The sequence below is a fragment of the Pseudopodoces humilis genome, chromosome 27 (genome assembly GCF_049639895.1).
Source record: "Pseudopodoces humilis isolate 2021_Gansu_Grassland_sample_001 chromosome 27, ASM4963989v1, whole genome shotgun sequence".
NCBI lineage: Eukaryota > Metazoa > Chordata > Aves > Passeriformes > Paridae > Pseudopodoces > Pseudopodoces humilis.
The window spans coordinates 720,105-742,651 of NC_142226.1; the positions used below are offsets into that span (position 1 = coordinate 720,105).

A 22,547-nucleotide genomic window follows, 5' to 3' on the forward strand; every position below is an offset into this window, starting at 1 on the left:
TTCCTCCTCCTTTTCCCCTCCTCAGGAGCAGAGCCCCCGGCCCCGTGCCCACCTGTACATCTCTACCTATTAATTACATTAATTACATACACTTATATACACACACGGACACCCAGCCCCATCCCTGCTCCCGGGGAGCTCCTTCCCACAAAACCTTTCCGGATGGAAATCCCAGAGCCTGCCAGAAAACCTCGGAGCCCGGGAAAAATCGTGACAGGGGTGGTGATGGGAGGAAAAGGGAATTAAAAACTCCATTCCTGTCCTCGGCTGATGGGTTCGTTCCCGTGGAAGCCTCGGAGCCGGTGACTGACGGCAGGGAGAGCTCGGAATTCTGGAGCTGGGGCAAAGGAATTCCCAGGCAGGGATTGTCGGGGAAATGGGGGAGGGAGTTGGAGGCAAACCAGCCCATCCTGGTGCTCACCCAGCCCGAGCCATCCCCTTCCCTGCAGCTGGATCCCCCCAGCACGGCTCATCCAAAGATCCAAAATCAGGGACATCTTTGGAGCAAAGGGACAGCTCCATCCTCCACAGGGACCTGGTGCTTTTTACGGAAAGATCCAAGACCAGAGAGATTTTTGGAGCAAAAGGACAACTCCCGGCCCTGCAAAAGCCACCCAGGGCTGGGTCCTGCCCTCCCCATCCATCCCCTGCCCTTCCCAGATTCCCCATTCCAGCCCTGGCTGGGGCTCTCGGCTCTTCCCTTCCCTTTGATCCTCTCCTCCTGCCTTCTCCTGCTGGATGTGGCCCAGAAGTTCCTGGATATTCTCCAGCTGCAGTTCCAGCAGGGAGAGCCCCAAGGCTGGCACAGCTGGCAGAGCAGCCCACACCACCCTACAACTCCAGAAACTCCTCAAATTACCCAGCTGGAACAGCCGGGAGTCTCCCTGCGGCTCCAGCGCGTGGCACACGCAGGAACGCGAGGAAAAGAAACGGAAAAGCCGTGGAACATCCCTGGGGGAGCACAGCTGGAAGGACCAGCACATCTGGGCAGTGCTCCAGCTGCTCCTGGATGGGATCACCACGAGGGATCGGAATTTGGGCAGAGGGGACAAAGCCAGGCTGGGGGAAGGGAAGGTGCGGGAAGGGAAGGTGCGGGAAGGTGCGGGAAGGGAAGGTGCGGGAAGGGAAGGTGCGGGAAGGGAAGGGAAGGGAAGGGAAGGTGCGGGAAGGGAAGGTGCGGGAAGGGAAGGTGCGGGAAGGGAAGGTGCGGGAAGGGAAGGTGCGGGAAGGTGCGGGAAGGTGCGGGAAGGTGCGGGAAGGTGCGGGAAGGTGCGGGAAGGGAAGGGAAGGGAAGGGAAGGGAAGGGAAGGGAAGGGAAGGGAAGGGAAGGGAAGGGAAGGGAAGGGAAGGGAAGGTGCGGGAAGGTGCGGGAAGGTGCGGGAAGGTGCGGGAAGGTGCGGGAAGGTGCGGGAAGGGAAGGTGCGGGAAGGGAAGGGAAGGGAAGGGAAGGGAAGGGAAGGGAAGGGAAGGGAAGGGAAGGGAAGGGAAGGGAAGGGAAGGGAAGGGAAGGGAAGGGAAGGGAAGGGAAGGGAAGGGAAGGGAAGGGAAGGTCCCTCCGCTCACTCTGGAGTTCATTTTCCCAAAAATCTGCTCTGCAGCCAAATCAGCAGCCAGGGGATGGCTCCTCCTGTGCGGAGCTTCCTCCCCTCTTCCCCATCCCTCTTCCCACCGGGAATCCCTGAGGAGCCTCCTGCAGGAGGGAGCAGCTGCCTGCCCCAGGGATTCCATCCATCCCTGCGGCTCTGCTCATGGAGAAATGACATTTCCAGGAATTTTTGGGGATATGGGCTTCCCCAAAAAAGCCTGCCCGTGTTCAGCTCCACCCCAGCTCCTTGGAGGGAGGCACAGGATCACATCCTCCAGCACAGGACTTTTCTTTTTCCCCTTCAAACTCCAACAGCCCCCGTGGAGCTGAGGTGACCCAAGAGGCTGTGACATCATTAACATCACAAAAAGTCAGCTCCAAACCCAAAAATTTCTCCTGGAGCTCGCCTCCCTCTCCAGGGGGAGACCAAAAGCATGGAAGCAGGAGATAAAGGATGAATTATTTGATCACTTCTGATTAGCAGTTTAATTGCCTTTGCCTTTTTTTTATTGTGTTTATCTCATGTTTTAATTTCTGCCAAAGTCCTGCCCCGGCTCCTCTCACCCTCCCACCTCCAGCTTTCCTCACTCCCGAAGCTGTGACGGATTTAAGTGCCGGGATTACATCCTAACACCAGCTGAGAGGGACGAGGTTAAGCTTGAATGAGTAAAAAAATTGTATTATGGAACTTCAGACTATTAAATAGAGGGAAAAAATGGAATGAAGAAGATTAGGGAGGCAGCTCTGAAAAGCAGCATTAAAAAGATTAAGCTGGGAGGGTTTTTTTTTAAAGCAAGCTCCAAAGATTAAATCCAGGTTTTTCCAAAATACGGGGATTTTGGGTGGCCTTGGTGACCTTGATTTGTGCCACTCTCCCTTGTGTGATCCCAACAGAGCTAAAATCCTCCAAATCATCAAATCCAGGAGTCCAAACTCCGTCTGGAGCAGCACAAAGTGGCTCTGGGTTGGCACCAAGCTCCTTCTGAGCGTGTTCCCTCCTTTGGAGCATCCTCATCCTCATCCTCATCCTCATCCTCATCCTCATCCTCATCCTCACCCTCGTCCTTCCTCTGGGATGGACATGGAATGGTCACTCCCAGCACCACCACCCCAAACATCCAACAGGGATTTCACCAAGCTCCAAGAACCTCAGCCACGAGGATTTTGAGGCTGACAGCTCAAAAATGAGGATTTAGAGCTGATCCACACGCAGGGCTCTGTTCCCCATCCAGAATAAAGCCAGGTCATCATTTTGGTTTGTATCCCAGGGAAAAGCAGCCCAAAGCTCCCAACTTCCCAGCCCCAAATCCCATCCAAACATCCCAGTGCACTGAGAAATTCCAGGGATTCCATTTCCCTCCATACCCGTGGAAGGGCATACGGGAGTGGAGATATATATTTATATATATTTAAAATATTCCTAGGGCCTCAAATCCCTTCCAGAACGAAGCTCTTCTGTCCTGTAACCCCCACCAGGGCCATAAAACCCTAAATCCACCAACCCCCTCAGGGGCCCAAGTGTCCCTGGCTCCGTGCAGCTCAGTTCACAAAGCAACGATTTTTTCCCCCAAATTTTCCCATTTAAACTTCTCCAAGAGCAAATCCAAAGTCTCCGTGGGACCCCACCCAGATCACGACCATCATGACAACAAAGCTCCACAAACAAACAGGGCTCCAGCTAATTAAGAGCCACCTCATTGAAACATCTTAATTAAAATATCTTAATTGAATCTGTGTGCAGAGATTGCTCTGGAAAAATCCAGCCTTTCCCAAAGGCACTGGAGGGTCTGGATCTGCATCCTGGACGCCTGGGGGGTGCCAGGGTCAGGATCTCTCCATCCCTGTGGGTTGTGCTGGGATTTAAACACCAGAGAAGGAAAACCATCAATCCTGGGGATTCAAACAACAAAGGAAAACCGTCAGTCCTGGGTCTTCCCATTGATTTTGGGATGTTTCCAATTAACTCTGGGGTGGAGCCATGGTTCTGCCTCCTCTTCCTCACCTCTGGAGCTGGCAGGATCCCGAGGGGACAGGGATTGTCCCTGCTTGGATTTCTCTCCTTAGGCTGCATCCCACGCCTTGCAGAGCTCTGGTATCCCCGCTGGAAGAGCCAGGGAGAGGATTCAGCTTCTCCATTCCCATCTCCTCCCCAAGGAATGTCCCGCCAAGCCGGGCTTTAGTGGTCACAGTGAAAACCCAGCCCAAACCGAGTCCCCTTCCAGCCAAACCCCTCAGCCAGATGTGGATCCAGGAGATTCCAGGGCCAGAAGGCAGCCTGGGATGCCCCAATGCAGCTCCACGAGCTCTCCAGAACGTTGATCCAAAGGGATCATTCCCAGTGTTGGTGTTTATTTCCTTTTTTCCCACTCCAGGAGCGAATCCCAGGGTGCCCAAGTATTCCTTGTGCTTTTCCCAAGGTTCCAGGAGCGTTGGAGAGTCGTGTTCTCTCTTCCAGCAGAAAGGGATTCCTGCAGAGCAACCAACCCCATTCCAAAGGAAAACCAAAAAATAAAGACAAGACAGAGGGAAGGAAATCTCCCTCCTTTATGGATGGGAAAAAAAAGGGAATAAATCCAAAGGAATCGCCCTGTGCCCCAGGGCTGGCAGGAGGTGTCCGGATCCCAGAGTTTGTGGTGGTGGGAAAAGCCCCGTTGAGCTCCAGACGCTGTGGGCAGCCCATCCTGTGCTCTCCAGGGCATTCCTGGAGAATTCCTGGAGAATTCCTGGAGAATTCCTGGCTGCCCTGGCATGGGCTCCTTGGCATGGGCTCCGTGTCCCGTCCCTCCCGCCAGCAGAAAGGCCAGCGGTGCTCGCTGCGACCTCGGCGCTGCTCCCCAGGCCAAGGACGCGTTTCCTCCTTCAGCCGCTGCGGGTTTTGCTTTGTGAATTCACAGTCTGATCCCAAAAAAAGTGAGGGGGGGAGAAAAGAGAGAGACTGGATGGAGGGGAGGAGGGGGAGGGTTTGGAGCGGGGAAGGGGGGAGGGAGGAAGCGTGAGGCACTCTGGGCTCTCCGTCTACGCATAGAACTCCTCCTGCTTGTCGGGCTTCTGGTAGGTGACGTTGGCCTGCTTGGGCTCCTCCAGGGTGTAGCTGCCCTCGTCCTTCTTCTTCATGCGGTAGATGAGCAGCATCACCAGGAAGGCGGCGAAAAGGGCGCCCACCACGCCCCCCACGATCACCGCTGCAACAACGCACAGGGACACGGCCGTCAGTGCCACCCGCGGCTGTCAGTGCCACCCCTCTGGTCCTCAGTGCCACCTGAGGCCATCAGTGCCACCCCTCTGGTCCTCAGTGCCACCTGAGGCCATCAGTGCCACCCCTCTGGTCCTCAGTGCCACCTGAGGCCATCAGTGCCACCCCTCTGGTCCTCAGTGCCACCCCTCTGGTCCTCAGTGCCACCCCTCTGGTCCCTAGTGCCACCCACGGCTGTCAGTGCCACCCCTCTGGTCCTCAGCGCCACCCTCAGCTGTCAGTGCCACCCCTCTGGTCCTCAGTGCCACCCATGGCTATCGGTGCCACCCCTCTGGTCCTCAGTGCCACCCCTCTGGTCCTCAGTGCCACCCTAGGCCCAGCCTGGCTTCCAGGACAAAGCATTTTTGGGATTTCAGCCTGGTTTTGTGCTTTGGAAATTTGGGAGCAGCCTCGCAGCCGTGGCCGGGTCACTGCAGCACGTCTATGGAATTGGAGGGAAAACAATCCCGTTTTTTTCCTGGAAATCCCTCTCAGCAAAAACAAACTGTGCACAACATTCCTGGCAATGGAGACCCTGGGATACCCTACGGAGCGATTTCGGGAGGTGGGTGTGGGTTATCCCAACGCCCTTCCCAGGACTGTCCCCTCTCCTGGGACAGCCCAGCTCCCTGTGTCCCCAAACCCTCACCCAAACACCGGCCCCGTATCTCACCTATCAACACCTCCTTCCTCTCCAGGATGTTCTTCTGGGGCAGCTGAGCAGCCGAGTTGCCCGAGTCTATCGTGTTGTCCATCAGCCCCGTCTCCACATTCCTGCCGGGCCCCGGCCCTGCCGGCGGCGTCACCACAGCCATCACCTCGTTCCTGAGGTCGGGACGAGTCGTCTCCTCCTCCTCCCGGATCTCAAAGTCCCCACTGGGGCCGCTGCTGGCCGGCACCTCCAGCTCATTCTCAGGGACTGCTGTCACCTCCCCTGGCTCCATCTGGGGGAGAGGACAAGATGGAGCAGGGGACAAGGACCAAGGGGTGTCCACAGGGTCAAGGTCCCCATCACCGACCAAAAACAGGGTGAGGGACATGGGGGTAACGTCGGGGTGTCCCTTCCCTGTGTCACTGAACTTGTACCACAGTGACAGCGCAACCCCAGAGCTCCATGATCACCAAATGGCTGAGGGGGAGCTGGGCCCATGGACCTGCTCCCTGTAGGTTCTCCTAAAGAGACCCCACCCCAGACCCTCACCCTTACAGGGAAGGATTTCTCCCCAAAATCCCATCCCAGACCCTCCATCCTTACAGGGAATAATTTCTCCCCAATATCCCACCCCAAAGCCTCCTCTTGCTCTGTCCCCAGAGCGCAGGTTGGATGTCACCGCTCGCAGGTGGCTCACTCCTAACAGGAGGTGACACAGCATTGGATGCTGCTGGATGAGCTCCAGGGGTCCCTTCCCTCTTCCTTTCCCCTGTTCCTGCTGCACGGGGCAGGAGCAGGAGGATGGCTCCTTGTCCCCCAGGACCCAGAGCTGTCACCCAGCTGTCACCCTGCTGTCCCTGCCCAGTTCCCTTGGCAAGGAGGGGGATCCCGACCTCCAGGGTAAAAATTGCCTGGGAATATGATCCATCCCATCCCTGATCCATTCACTGCCTACTGCACATCCCCTCGGGACCAAACCCCCCGGACCTTCCCCCTTGTCCCTCGGCGTGTCCGCTGAGCTGGAGCATCCCCCATCCAAACCTCGCCGGGATCCCTCCCTGCCGGGGCCGCCCTTCCCGCCTGCCCCGGTCACCACGCGGGATTCTTGGGATTCAGGGATGAGCCAGGAGCTGTGGGGAGGGGCTGGGACCCTCTCCATGTCCCGATGCCCCGGGGCCAGCGCACGGCTCAGCGCTTCCCACGAGCCGGGTTTGTGACAGGGATTAATTGAAGGTCAGGGAGAGCCCCGAGCGCTCCGAGCACGCATTTGCAGGCGGAAAAGAGGGAGTAGTTTAGACAAATCACTCCACCTTTCAGTCAAAGCGGCTGCAAAGGGCCCCTGAGGGGCTCTGAATGCGAGATGGAGCTGAAATTCCTGCTCAGGACACCCGACGGGCTGGAAATGGGAGTAATTCAAGCCGTAATTGAGGAGAGCGCGGGGCTCCCGGCAGGGCTGGGAGCTGGGACATGACACCAAACCCAGGAATGTCGCTGTGTCCCCGTGGGATGCGGCACTGCTGCCCTCCCGCCTGGGGAAGCTGGAAGTGCTGGGGACACCGGGGTTGGTGGCACATCCTGGGTGTCCCCAGGAGCTTGAACCCCTGCCCGGGTGGAAGTCCCCCTTTCACATCCCCAGATGTTGTGCGCTGGAAGAGCCCAGCCTGCCTCGACCTCCCTCAGAGCAAGTGGCCAAGGATGGATGGACACCAAAGGCCTCCTGTGGCCACCTCTTGGCTCCTCACGTAGCCCAGGACCCCGAGCAGGTGAGAAGGGCTCCGGCCTCCTACCTGGGGGGCCTCGGTGGGCGGCAGCATGGTGGCCACGGGCGGCAAGGCCGTGCTTTTCTCGGGGAGCTCTGCAGTCCTGGAGGTGCTGGGCTTTGGCAGGGCCCTGGGCTTGGCCGTGCTGCTGGGGACAAGGCGTGACGTGGCCACCTCTGTCGGGGTGCTGGTGTCAGGGACGGGCGTGGTGGGGGTCTCCAGGGTGGTGGCCCGCGTGGTGGCCGCCTTGGTGGCCAAGGGGGGCAGGAACCTCCGGGTGGTGGTGGGCTTGGCTGTGGCCACGGTGGTGCTGCTTGTGGTCGTGGTGGCCTCCGTGGTGGTGGTGGTGGTGGCTCTGGTGGTGGTGGCCCTGGTGGTGGTGGCCGTGGTGGTGGTGGCCATGGTGGTTGGGGGCTCGCTGGCCGTGGTGCTGGTGGTGGTGGCTTTCCAGCTCGGCACAGCCGGTGCTTCCGTGGTCCTGGGGATGAGGAAGGCGCTGGTTGCCTGCCCGGGGGTGGTGTCCTGGGGAGTGGGGGACGGCTCCAGGGGCGTTGCCACGGGCTGGGCGGCGGTGACAGGCAGCACGGCCGCTGTGGTGGGCAGCGTCACCAGTGTGTCCGTGGTCAGGCTCACGGCCGTGTCCAGCCCCAGCTCCGGCTCGAAATCTGAAACGGGGGGATGAGAGGGAGGAGTGAATCCGCTGCTGAGGCATTTCCCTGGCATCACCCCCAAAATCCAAGAGCACGGATGGTTCCAGGCTCAGCAGAAACCAAGGGCTGTTCCCTTGTGGTGGCCAACGTCCTCTCTGGGGTCTTTGGAAGGGCCAGTCCTGCCCAGCAGGGCTGAACTGGCACATGGAGGCACTGGAGCCCAACTTCTGGGACAGCTCCCGTTGCTTTTGTCTCAGAGGACAACTCCAGTGATGGATAAAGGGAAAATCACACCTCTTCTCCAGCCCTCCAACCCCACAGCTGGTCAAGGACCTTCCCAAGAGGCCCACAATGATCCAGGAACCCTTCCCAGGAGCTCCCCAACCCCACAGCCAGTCAAGGACCTTCCCAGGATCTCCCCAACGATCCAGGAACCCTTCCCAGGAGCTCCCCAGGTACTCACACCCCGAGCCAGAGCCAGAGTAGATGTCGTCCAGCTCATCTTCTCCAAAAGGATCATCATCCCCAGAGCCCTCCAGGTCCACGGGCCTCTCGTAGTTCTCATTGCGCCAGCGCTGAGCCTGTGACCAGAGGGACCCGTGAGTGGCTCTAGCCCCACCAGGGGCTACCCCAGCCAGACCAAGGCAGCAGCAGCACAAACAACCTGCAGCTGAACCACCCAGAATCGCGGGGTTTTCCCCCAGAGCAACTCAGTGAGCTCACATCAACATTTCCCATGGACAAAAAGCCCTTTTGTTTTGGGGAAAACCCAAGAATTCCTTCTGGGAGCTGTAAGGAAAATGCTCGGTTGGGTTCTCCAGCTGGCTGCTGTTCAGGCTCGATGATTTCCCTGTGAGTCCTGGCTCCGGTGTGACAGCAACACCTCATCAGCTGCCACAGCTTGGGAAGCCTCGAGAGGAAACAACAGCAGACTTCAAATATTCCCCTGCTTCCCAGAGCTGCGAGAACGAGAACGCGGGGAGCCCTCGCTAGCAGCGCTCTTAAACATCTTGTTTTGCAGATCAAAGTGTCTCCTGTTGGCGTTGCGAGGAAATGCTTTGACACCTCATTACAAGGCAAACAAGGCGGCTTTGATCTGCGAGATCGCATCAGATGTTTCAAGATGTAACAAGCCAGGTTCCAGCTTCAGTTTCAAATCAAGGCCTTGAAGGGTCCCCGTCGCCTCTCGGAGCATTTTACCTCCCGAAAACAGCTCTGGGTTTCTTTGTTTTCACTGCGGCTTGGAGCAGGAAGGAGTTTTGAATGATCAGGTGGAGAAATTTGTGACCTGACTCGAGTTTTGTCCCCACATCTCTTCTCCCATCAGGAGAGAGAATCCATCGGCTCGGGAGGGGCCAGGGGAGTTGAGCTTTTAAGTGTCTGAGCTGTTTCTGGCTGGATCTGTTCCAGCTCTTCCCAGTAGCCACTGAAGTGTCCTGCGGGTCTCCAGCACCCCACGGTGCTCCCCGAATCTCTGGGAATATTCAGCCTTTGACCCCAGCTGATGCCCCATCCTGGATTCCCAACACCCACTCCCCAGCAGCTCACTGGAATTTGTGATCTAGCAGAGTAAATCCACAGGGATTTGGGAATTGCGCAGCCCAAGAATATGAGACGGATCACCAAAACTGATGGGAAGGCATGGAAAATGCCAGGGAATGAGGGGATGCAGGAAGAAACTCTGGGAATCACTCTTTGCCTTTGTTTTTACACCAAATGTATCAAGGCTCCCCAGGAAATGAGGAGAGCCCGGCGCTCCCCAGCCCATTCCCGAGGGTGGGATTCTCCCTGCAAAGCCTCTCCCTGATGGGAGCCACATGGCCCCAGTCCCTTTGTTCGTCCTGAAATTGGAACAAGATGAGGCCGTTCCAGACTCCTGGCTCCAGGCTTGGAGCAGGAAACGGGAATGGAAGTACCAGCTTGGCACAGCAGCTCCCATCCATCCAATGCCTGTCTGTGCATCCATCCCTCATCCATCCATCCATCCATCCATCATCCATCCATCATCCATCCATCATCCATCCATCCATCATCCATCCATCCATCCATCATCCATCCATCCATCATCCATCCATCCATCCATCATCCATCCATCCTCCATCCATCCATCATCCATCCATCATCCATCCATCATCCATCCATCCATCCATCATCCATCATCCATCCATCCATCATCCATCCATCCATCATCCATCATCCATCCATCCATCCATCCATCATCCATCCATCCATCATCCATCCATCCATCCATCATCCATCCATCATCCATCATCCATCATCCATCCATCATCCATCCATCCATCATCCATCCATCATCCATCATCCATCCATCATCCATCCATCATCCATCCATCATCCATCCATCATCCATCATCCATCCATCCATCATCCATCATCCATCCATCATCCATCCATCCATCATCCATCCATCATCCATCATCCATCCATCCATCCATCATCCATCCATCATCCATCCATCATCCATCATCCATCCATCTATCCATCATCCATCCATCCATCCATCATCCATCCATCCATCCATCCATCATCCATCCATCATCCATCATCCATCATCCATCCATCATCCATCATCCATCCATCATCCATCATCCATCCATCCATCCATCCATCCATCATCCATCCATCATCCATCATCCATCCATCCATCCATCATCCATCCATCCATCCATCCATCATCCATCCATCCATCATCCATCCATCCATCCATCCATCATCCATCCATCATCCATCATCCATCCATCCATCATCCATCATCCATCCATCCATCATCCATCCATCCATCATCCATCCATCCATCCATCCATCATCCATCCATCATCCATCATCCATCCATCCATCATCCATCATCCATCCATCCATCCATCCATCCATCATCCATCATCCATCATCCATCATCCATCATCCATCCATCCATCATCCATCCATCATCCATCCATCATCCATCCATCATCCATCCATCATCCATCCATCCATCCATCCATCATCCATCCATCCATCCATCCATCATCCATCCATCATCCATCCATCATCCATCCATCCATCCATCCATCATCCATCATCCATCATCCATCCATCATCCATCCATCATCCATCCATCCATCCATCCATCCATCATCCATCCATCATCCATCCATCATCCATCCATCATCCATCCATCATCCATCCATCCATCCATCATCCATCATCCATCATCCATCCATCATCCATCCATCATCCATCCATCCATCCATCCATCCATCCATCCATCATCCATCCATCATCCATCCATCCATCATCCATCCATCCATCATCCATCCATCATCCATCCATCATCCATCCATCCATCCATCATCCATCCATCCATCCATCCATCATCCATCCATCCATCCATCCATCCATCCATCATCCATCCATCATCCATCCATCCATCATCCATCCATCCATCCATCATCCATCCATCATCCATCCATCCCCATCCATCCCAACCCTCAGCCAGGACCAGCACAAACCCAACAACCCCACAGGCAGGACCACACCAGGGGTGACCCCCCCAGCAGCACAGCCCCAGCCGAGCCCCACAAAGACTTGGGAACCATCTCGGGATGTTCCCGGTGCCCAGGGGGGTGTTTGGGTCATGGCTGTTCCCGGAGAAGCCCCCTCATCCCACCATTCCCAAGGCGCTGACGTAACCCCCTCTGAGCTGCGGCCCCGATGCTTTGAGGTCAGGCTCGTGCCGTAAATCTTGGGAGCAGTCGGGCTTTATTTGGATTTAGTGATGCTTGGATCGTGAATGCTCCGTGTGCCCCTGGCTGTGCATGGCCCCCTCCCCGGGAATGAGGGGCTGATCCCCCCAGGAATGAGGGGCTGTTCCCCTGGGAATGAGGGGCTGATCCCCCTGGAATGAGGGGATGTTCCCCCTTGGAATGAGGGGCTGCTCCCCCTGGCCTGGCTGGGATGGAGGGGAGGGAAGGCAGAGTTTGTCCAGGAAACCACAAATCACTCAGGACAGCAGCTCCCACCTCCCGACCTGGGGCTGCCTTCCCATCCATCCCAGCCCCCAATCCTAATCCATCCCAGCCCCCAATCCCAACCCATCCCAGCCCCCAATCCCAACCCATCCCAGCCCCCATTCCCAACCCATCCCAGCCCCCAATCCCAACCCATCCCAGCCCCCAAGCCAAGCCACAGCTCCCTGATTTGTCCCAAAAGAGAAACCTCATCCAGACTTTATCCCTGCCCCTGCAGGTTCCGTGTGGTCAGAGCACGGCTGGAGGGACCCCTGGATGTGCCGGAGCCGTCCCTGCGGCCCCACTGCCCCGGGATGGAGGCAGGAACTGCCCAGCTGAGGCTCGGGGTTCCTTACCCAGCTCGGAGCTGCTGCATGAGGGAAATGAAACCCCAGGATCACGGCGGAGCTGCTGGAGGCAGCGGGATGAGGCTGGGCTGGGGGGCTGCGTCACCTCTGGGTGAGGAGTGGGAAGGTTTCAGTGTGCCCAGGACTGTCCTGCAGCCAGGGAACTGCTCCTGTCACATCCCTGTGTCCCATGAGCCGGGCTGGGACCTGGCTCTGGAATCACCAGACCCCAAACAATGCCCGTTCCCAGGGTCCCCAAAGGTCACGGCGCTGCTGCCATAAAAACAGGCCCTGATGAAGAGCAGACTCCAGGGCAAGGCCACAAAGTCACATTTCATGGAATGCTCCCTCATTGTGCTCTCAATGACCCCAAATGAGCACCAGACACAAAGGGTTTGGAGCTCAGCAGCGACATGGCCACTACATCCAGCTCGGGGAAGAAACACAGCCCATCCCAGAGGATCCTTTTCCGCCTGGAAAGAGCGATCGGCAGGTGATGATTCCCACCTGGACACTCCCTGCTCGCTCCCGTGCCTCCAGCTCGGCTGGGCTGGCAGGGAACGGCAGCCAAGGGACCCCAGCAGCACAAATCCCACCCGAATCCTGCCCTGAGAGCCCTGGACAGCCAGGGAGAGCTCAGAGCTTAAAAATGCAGGGCCCAGGAGGGACCCTCCTATCACCTTCACGGCACAAAGATGGTCCTGCAGAACCCTCTGCATCTCTGACACGTCCTGGAGGACGGGGAGCGCCTGGGTTGGAGCTTCCTAAATTCCCTGTACATCCCTCCTTCTCCAGGCAGTGTTTCGTTATTTAGGGCATTTCCACCCTGTGGAATTTAAAACTCCCTAAATCTGCCCCAAAACAGAACCCGAAACGCGCTGCTGTAGTAAAAGCTCTCAGTGCCGAGTGTTTCGCCGTGGGAGGAGGGAAACCTGGGAAATCAATCCATCTTCAAGCACCGGGAGAGGCCGGGGAACCTCCCTGGGATGCTCTCAGGCCCTGCTGCGCCGCTCGCCATCGCCACGGCAACGGTCGCCATGGCAACGCCTCCTCCATGGCGACGCATCCCGCTGGAGCCATGGGTGGTGTCCTCCAGCTCAAATCCAGGGATTTGCTCCTTTCCGCGGTGGGGGCAGCGAGAGGGGGTCAGTGGGTGGGATGAGGAGGGGGACAGGGGGAGAGGAGGCACCTCCAGCTCCTGGGGGAGCTCTCCAGGCTGGGGGAGAATCCTGATTTAGTTCCAGGCATCCATCCATGGATTTTGAGGAGGGGGAAGCAGCACCCCCAGCTCCAGCAGCCCTGACTGGGAGGGATCTGCTCCAGGTGGGATGTGACAGGGACATCCCAGCCTGTGGCTGTTCCCAGCTCTCCTGGCTGCAGGCAGAACCTTGGGAGATTTTTCCTTGAGGGAACCAGGAAGGAGATCAGGATCTGGCTCTGGAACGTGGTGGTTCTCAAGGAGCCGGGACCCAGGTTTGGGTTGTGCCTGGAGCTCCCATCCCACAAATCCCCATCCCTTGGTGCCGTGTCCAGGTTCTCATCTCTGCATCCCATTCCAGCCCATCCAAAATGAACAAAAAGCCAAAATCACTACACTTGCTTGGATTCCAGCCAGCTCTGGGATCCAGATCCAGAGAAACTCTGGGAAGCCCAAATCCAGAGAAGTTCTGGGAGGTCCAAATCCAGAGAAACTCTGGGAAGCCCAAATCCAGAGAAGTTCTGGGAGGTCCAAATCCAGAGAAACTCTGGGAAGCCCAAATCCCATTCCAGCAGCTCCGAGTGCCACAGAGCACCAGGACAGGACGAGCTGGCAGGAGAGAGGCCCTGGCAGGATGGAACCAATGGATCAGCAGCATCCCGGGCTGTCTCATCCCAGGGAAATGCTGGATCTGGGCACTTTGGAAAGCTTGGAATGACACAGCCAGGGGCAGGAATCCGTCAGGAGCCGGAAGATTTTCTTCTCCAGGAAAACATTTCTACACTGAGAATATATCACGGGGGAAATGTTGATTCTTTGAATATTTTCCATGGGATATTTTCAATTAATCACTCCTCAAAAGTCCTTTTCTGGTGTTTTATACCGAAACCTCAATAATTCATCCCAGCCAGTGATTTAGGGACACCATAAACAGCTGGAATAATACGAGCTTGCACAAAAAGCTGGAATGAAAACACAGGTTCTGACGCTTAAAAGACTCCATGATTCTTTTCCCACTCCAAAACATCGCTGAATTTCCACTCCCCGATCCAAGGCTGAGAGTTAAAAATAAATCTTTTGGAAAGCTGCTCCAGGCAGGAACCTGGGAAAAAACCACCGTGGGATGGAGGACCACCAGAGCTGCTCGGGATGGAGATTCCCAAGGCAGAGCCCAGGAGGATGGGCCGGAATTTGGGATGCAGGATGCTGGGAAAGGGGTGTGGATGCTCATCCCAGTGGAGATCCCACTCCCAAGATGTGACATGAGCTCAGCCAGCACCAGCTCCTTGTTTTGTGTCCCCTCATTGTTCCTCGATTAATTAAACCCCCAATTAAGAGCTGCCCAAAGCCGAGCGCGTTTGGATTTAATTGGCCACTCATTTTCTGCAAGGAAAATAATCATTAACGTCGATGGAGGAGCTGCAATTATCCCAGATTTGTACAGATTCTCCAGTGCCAGCCACAGGAGCCAGGCACTTCCCAAAAATGGACATGGATGCTCCCGAGTTTCATCATCCCCCAGGGAATGCAACAAAACTCTGGCTCCAGGTGCTCTGGGTCACACTCAGCTCTTCAAACTCCACCTCTTCCTCCTCCTCCCTGGGACTGCCCATCTCCACTCATTTTTTATCCCAGTTCTTCCACGGATCAGCGCCAGATCCCAGCTGGATCCCAGGCTGGGATGGGCAGAGTTTGGGATGGGGCCCAGCTCTGTCCCTGCTCTGTCTGACCAGGCCCGAGGATTCCCAGCTCCAGATTTATTAATTCCCATGGGATTGCTCATTGCCATGGCAACACAGCCAAACCAGAAAATCCAGCCCTGCCCTCATGCTGCCCACAGCCCGCAGTGCACCGCCCATGGGCACTCCTGGTGGCTCCCACCCCCTGTTCCATCCATTCCTGTTCCATCTATTCCTGTTCCATTCATTCCTGCTCCTGTTCCATCCATTCCTGCTCCTGTTCCATCCATTCTTGCTCCATCCATTCCTGCTCCATCCATTCCTGTTCCATTCATTCCTGTTCCATCCATTCTTGCTCCATCCATTCCTGCTCCATCCATTCCTGTTCCATTCATTCCTGTTCCATCCATTCCTGTTCCATCCATTCCTGTTCCATCCATTCCTGTTCCATCCATTCCTGTTCCATTCATTCCTGCTCCTGTTCCATCCATTCCTGCTCCTGTTCCATCCATTCTTGCTCCATCCATTCCTGCTCCATCCATTCTTGCTCCATCGATTCCTGTTCCATCCATTCCTGTTCCATTCATTCCTGCTCCATCCATTCCTGTTCCATCCATTCCTGTTCCATCCATTCCTGCTCCATCCATTCCTGTTCCATCTATTCCTGTTCCATTCATTCCTGCTCCTGTTCCATCCATTCCTGCTCCATCCATTCCTGTTCCATCCATTCCTGTTCCATCCATTCCTGCTCCATCCATTCCTGCTCCATCCTTTCCTGTTCCATCGATTCCTGTTCCATCCATTCCTGTTCCATTCATTCCTGTTCCATCCTTTCCTGTTCCATCCATTCCTGTCCCTGCTCCATCCATTCCTGCTCCATCCATTCCTGTTCCATCCATTCCTGTTCCTGTTCCATCCATTCCTGCTCCATCCATTCCTGTTCCATCCATTCTTGCTCCATCCATTCCTGCTCCATCCTTTCCTGTTCCATCCATTCCTGTTCCATCCTTTCCTGTTCCATCCATTCCTGTTCCTGTTCCATCCATTCCTGCTCCATCCATTCCTGCTCCATCCTTTCCTGTTCCATCCATTCCTGTTCCTGTTCCATCCTTTCCTGTTCCATCCATTCCTGCTCCATCCATTCCTGTTCCATCCTTTCCTGTTCCATCCATTCCTGCTCCATCCATTCCTGTTCCATCCTTTCCTGTTCCATTCATTCCTGTTCCATCCATTCCTGTTCCATCCTTTCCTGTTCCATTCATTCCTGTTCCTGTTCCATCCATTCCTGTTCCATTCATTCCTGCTCCATCCATTCCTGTTCCATCCATTCCTGTTCCATCCATTCCTGTTCCATCCATTCCTGTCCCTGCTCCATTCATTCCTGTTCCATCCATTCCTGTTCCATCCATTCCTGTTCCATCCATTCCTGTCCCTGCTCCATTCATTCCTGTTCCATCCGTTCCTGCTCCTCTTCCATCCATTCCTGCCCTGCCCCATCCCTTCCTCCCTTCCCGGCTCCCCGAGCTGCCATCCCAGCTGGAATTCCCCTCCTCCTCATTCCGGAATTGTTTTAATTTGCTCTGCTCCATAATCCTATTGCAGCTTAACGTGCAGAACTGTCCCGGGCTTTTCTCACCTTCCACCGGGGCTCATTCCCGAGCTCCCTCAGCTCTCCCGGCTCCGCTTCCCAACGAGCTCCAAACGGGAATTTATATCCATGGACATTCCCGGAGCTCTTGGATCAGGGATGGCGCTGCCGGTTAAATCCCGACGGCCCCGGGCTGGTGCTGGAATTTAGGGATTCCCACGTTCCCTGTTTTCCAGCTCCTCCGGGAGCCGAGGGAATCCGCTCCTGCGCTCCCTACCCAGGCCACGGACATGGAGAAGAAAAAAGGATTCTGAAGGGTTTTTAATGGATTATTTTGGGAATTCAGAGTTGAGAGGGAGCAGAGGAGCCCAGGGGGAGAAGGAAATCCCTTCGAGCCTCAGTTCTCCTGGAAAAGAGCTGCGAATGATCCGGGAACGGGGAGCGGCTCCTCTCCCATCCCAGGGAACACTTCCTAACGTGGAAACCCTCGTGCCGTCCACGCTTCCCTGTTTTCCCTGTCCCCAGACATTCCTGGGACTGGATATGCACCTGCTTCCTTTCCTTAATGCTTTTTTCCCCAGTTCTCCCTTTATTTTTAATGTTTATTTTTTATTTCTCATCCCTCTAATTCCAGATTCCAGAACCTCTTGGCTCTTCCCAGCAAAGAGAGGAGAAAAAATTCATTCCCAGCCCTCCTGAGCTGGAAGAAAACCCCAGAAATTTGCACCTGAAAGTCTCAGAAGCAGAAACAAAAGAAGCCCAAAATTCCAGAGTTTTTCAGCCACACCTGAGGAGCTCCATGGAAAGTTTGGCACACCCAGAAAAATAAAATAAAAAATATTTTTCCCATAAAACGGATCCTGAGGAGGAGCTGTGGGGAAGAACCTGCTGGGGAGCAGCTTCCTCTGTACTAATTAATCCCAAAATTATCCCTGTGAGGATTTTTTTGGCGATCTGAATAAATTATTCCCATTTTCAGGATATTTCCGTGCACCCTCTCGGCGCAGGAAGGCAAAACCCAACATTTTGCTTTCCTGGGGGTTTTTCTCCATCCCCGAGGAGCGGCTGATCCCTCAGGGTGGATCCCTGGAATTCCAGGCTCCCAAATCCAGCCCTGCTGGGATCCGGGAGGGGTTTGGTGACAGCTGGAGCTGCTGGGAGCACCCAAATCTCCCGGCAGATGGTTGGGCTGATTACAGAGCCCGGGTCACCCCAGGGCACCCCGGCGCTTCCAGAGGCTCCCGAGGGACTGGAAATATTCCCTCTCCAGCCTCGCACCGGGAATGAGCTTCTTTTCCCCCTTTTCCACCATTTTTCCCCATTTTCCACCCCTTTTTCCCCATTTTCCACCACTTTTCCATCATTTTCCTCCCGTTTCCACCATTTTTTGCCCCTGTCCCACCATTTCTTCCCATTTTCCACCATTTCTTCCCATTTTCCACCATTTTTTCCCATTTCCCATTACTTTTTGACCCTCCCCACCATCTCCCCCCATCCCTTTCCACTTTTTTGCCTCCTTTTCACCGTTTTTGCCCATTTTCCACTGCTTTTTGCCAACGGGATCCCATTTTTCCCCTCCCAACAGCCGAGGAAACGCCAATAGCCAGGAGTTCCATGGAAAAATCCTTTCTCCAGGCTCAGTTTTTCCCTCCAAGCCCAGCAGCAGGAAAAAGGGAAGGAAATCTCGGAGCGGGGCTGGTTTGGTGCCTCGGACAGTGGTGCCCTTGTTCTCCGAGGAGAAACCCAATCCCGCTCCCTCCCTCTGGAATTCCCGGGTTCTCCGTGTTCCAGCAGCACAAAATTCCTTTAATCCCCATTTTCCAGCTGCAAAATCCACCCTCCAAAGGTGCTCGGGAGTTTCCCCGGAGCTGAAATTAAGGGAAAAAATTGGAATTTCCTCTTTGTGCACAAAGAGCCCCAGAGCAGGATTTGTCTGCCCTGAGCTGGAATTGTTCGGCTGGAAATGGAATCAATCCTCCTTTGGAGGTCCCACCTCACCTTCGGCACAAAAAACGGGGGGGAAATGCAAATGAAAATGAGATTTAAAAACGAACAAATCAAAAGTAAGAAACAAATGAATAAAAAAAAAAAATCCCAAAAAACAACAGAACAAAAAAAAAGAAAAAACCAGAACAAAAATCTCCCACGAAGCAAAAAAAAAAAAATCCCACAAAAATAACCCAAAACAACAACAAAAAAACCACAAAAAACCCAAAAACCCCTCACAAAAACCCCTAAAACAAAACCACCAAAACCAAAATCAACAAAAAATAACCCAAAAATATTAAAAAAAAACCCATCAAAAATAACCCACTAAAAGACCCTAAAAAACCCAAAACCCAGCTACATTTTCATCCATATTTTTCCATCCTTTTCCCTTTTTTTGCCTTAAATTTCATTCAGGAGAAGTGAGAATCTCTTGCCCATTTTCCACTATTTTTCCCCACTTTTCCACCACTTCCCCCCTCCTTTTCCCAGAGTTTTTCCCCCACTTTTCCCTTCTTTTCCACCATTTTTTCCCCCTCTTCCACCACTTTTTCCCCCACTTTTCCAACATTTTTTTCCCCCTTTCCCCCACTTTTTCCCCCCTCTTCCAGCATTTTTTGCCCCATTTTTGTGTTATTTCCCAAGGGATCCCGAGGGTTTCCAGCCGAAAGGAAAAGTCTGGGATCAGCTCCAGTTTCCGATCCCGGCCCTGCTGGGCTCGGTTTTCCCAGGAAATGAAAGAGCTGGAGGCTCCCAGTGCTGGGAATGAGGGAAGGAAAATCCCACTCCAGGGGTCTGGATGGGGAATGGGGGATCTGGGGGATTTGGGGATCTGGGGGATTTTGGGATCTGCTGGGAAGCGTTTCCGGGGGATCTGGGGGATTTTGGGATCTGGGGGATTTTGGGATCTGCTGGGAAGCGTTTCCAGGCGATCTGGGGGATTTTGGGATCTGGGGGATTTTGGGATCTGCTGGGAAGCGTTTCCGGGGGATCTGGGGGATTTTGGGATCTGCTGGGAAGCGTTTCCAGGCGATCTGGGGGATTTTGGGATCTGGGGGATCTTGGCATCTGCTGGGAAGCGTTTCCAGGAGATCTGGGGGATTTTGGGATCTGCCGGGAAGCATTTCCAGGCGATCTGGGGGATTTTGGGATCTGGGGGATTTTGGGATCTGGGGGATTTTGGGATCCGCTGGGAAGCGGTTCCAGGAGATGTGGGGGATTTTGGGATCTGGGGGATTTTGGGATCTGCTGGGAAGCGTTTCCAGGCGATCTGGGGGATTTTGGGATCTGGGGGATTTTGGGATCTGCTGGGAAGCGTTTCCGGGGGATCTGGGGGATTTTGGGATCTGGGGGATTTTGGGATCCGCTGGGAAGCGTTTCCGGGGGATCTGGGGGATTTTGGGATCTGCTGGGAAGCGTTTCCGGGGGATCTGGGGGATTTGGGGATCTGGGGGATTTTGGGATCCGCTGGGAAGTGTTTCCAGGTTTTCTGTGAGTGTCAGGGTGGCGGCGCTGATTTATCAAATATTTATCAAATTTTTATGGAGCTCTCTGAGTTTGCTGCTGCCGGGGGTTTAAAAAAACCAAACAGGTGGAAAATGAGCTGCCAAAAAATCCCCAAAAATCCCAAATAAACAAAACAGAAAAAACCCCAAAATCCCAAACAAACAGAACAAAAAAAACCCCAAAAATACTAAAAAAACAAAACAAAAAACCTCAAAAAAAATCCCAAACAAACAAAACAAAAAAATCCCTAAAAATCCCAGACAAACAAAACAAAAAGATCCCAAAAAATCCCAAATAAACCAAACAAAAAATACCCCAAAACCCACCCAAAACAGAAAACTAATTAAAAAAAAACCAAACAAACAAACAAACAAAAAAAAAAACCAAAAAAAAAAACACGACCAAAACCCAAAAAAGCTGGATTTCTGGGATGGACACGGGATGGGGTCCAAGGCCTTGTCCCATCATATTTCTGTCACTCCTTGGTGAAATCCCGGGATTTTCCTGCTGGAAATGGGGCAGCAGAGGGATTTGTGCCCCTTGGACTCCACCAAGGGCGCAGGGCTGTGCCCCCAGCAGGGCAGGCAGGCTCTCAGGAGGGTCAGGATCCCAAATTTCCCCGGGATTCCCATGGAAAGGAGATCTCCAGGGGGGCTGATGCTCATTCCCCAGGGATGGAGAAATCCCGGGAGTGGCTCCAGGCCACAGAACCGAGTCTGGGGCAGGATCGGGGACAGCCCCACGCAGCACTGGGAGCATCCCTGACATCCAGGGGGGAAACGAGGCCAAGGAGCAGCTGGGCAGCGTTTTCCAGGAGCCTGGAATAATCCGGGAGAGGATCCAGCTGTCCTGGCCTCCACCTCCCACAGGAGTCCTGGAGGAGTGAGAAAATCCCAAATTTGGGGTGTTGGGGCTGTGACTGAGCCCTGCCAAACACCACACACGAGGCTCCCAGGAAAACAAATAAAAAAAAAAAAACAAAACTGGAAAAAAATCACCAGAGAAAGAGGAAAAAAGGAAAAAACGCTTTCAGCTCATCAGCTGGTTTTATTTCTTTTTTTTTATTTTTTTTTTGGTTTTCAAATCTAAAATTGATTAAAATAAACCCGAGGATCTGACTGAGCTGTTTCTATTTAGGACCTGAATAAGGACTGGTGAGCCCAAAATCCTGATCTGCTTTGGAGCTTTTTTTCCCCCCAACCATATCAGTTGCTCTAATAAAAGATCCGGCCTCTCCCTGGCAGCCTCCTCAAATCCTCCTGCTGCCACAATTCCGCCCGGAAAATCCAGCAGCAGCGCGGATTTGTGCTCAGCAGAGGAGCAGAGAGGTCCCAGCTCACCCAGCTGCTGCCTCCTTTGGAAAAGGAAATCGCGAAAAAGCAGAATTCACCTTGAGAAATCTCTCTTTGTTCTGGGCTGTTTGCAGGAGAGACACAAAGTTTGGAGAATTCAGGATTTTAGGGAAGATGAGGTTTTTAGTAAGGATGAGCTTGGCTGAAGCTAATTAAAAATGAATAGATGGGCCTTGTTTAAATGAAAGGTAGATGGATAGGCCTTGTGAAAATTAGGAATTAACAGTTAGCCCGGATTTGAATAACCAATTCCATGTCAACATTGTGTGTGCTCAGTTTGGGATGAGAAATGTTACAACCCGCCAAAAAGCCAAAAAATCCCCAACAAACCAACAAAAAACATCCCAAAAAACCCCAAAACAAAACAAAACAAAAATTAAAACCCAAAACAAGAATAAAGGGGAGGATGCTCCGCTGTCCCCGGGCTCTGTCACCCCCCCGGGTCCTTCCTCTCGCTCCGGGGATGCTCCAGCAACCCGAGCTCCCAAAATCCAGGATTTTTTCCTGCAGCCCGGGCTGGCAGCGCTGCTCAGGCGGCAGCAGCGGGGTTTGGATCCTGCCAGGCTCATCCCTGCTCCCGGGGCCGGTTCAGCGAGGGACAGGGCTGGGATTAGGGATGCGACAGGCGGGGATTACCCGGAGCCCTGCCTAGCTCAGCTCGGGGGGAGGGCGCAGGGTTTTAACACAACTCGCTTTACCTGGAATGATGAAATTCCCCGTGGGAGAGGCACGGGAAAACTCGGGGCTCTGCCTTCCGTGGGCTTTTAGGGTGTGGTAAAAGCTGGGGAGGGGGAAAGGCTGGAATTCCCGGTGGGATGGGGAGGGAGATCCGCTGGAAGGGCTGAGCAATCCCTGGCTGAGCAACGGGACAGAAAATCCTGCTTTTCCCAGGAATTCCCAACCCTCGGCGCCACCCCCTTGTCACCCGGGGGGAAACTGAGTCACGGAGCCAATCGCGGCGGGGCCGAGGATTCACCGATTTCCCCAGGAATCACCTCTGGAACG

At 54.3% G+C, this 22,547-nt stretch overlaps 1 protein-coding gene across 1 annotated transcript in view; it reads right to left on the reverse strand.

Moving 5' to 3' along the window:
- Positions 1-4,600: 4,600 nt before the first annotated feature.
- SDC3 (syndecan 3) overlaps positions 4,601-22,547 on the reverse strand; it is a 32,934-nt gene continuing 14,987 nt past the window's right edge. The window contains exons 2-5 of the mRNA XM_088067474.1: positions 8,343-8,460; positions 7,257-7,894; positions 5,491-5,761; positions 4,601-4,767 (exon numbers count right to left, since the gene is read on the reverse strand). Of these exons, the coding sequence (XP_087923600.1) occupies positions 4,601-4,767; positions 5,491-5,761; positions 7,257-7,894; positions 8,343-8,460 (1,194 nt within the window). The remainder of the gene's footprint in view (positions 4,768-5,490; positions 5,762-7,256; positions 7,895-8,342; positions 8,461-22,547) is intronic.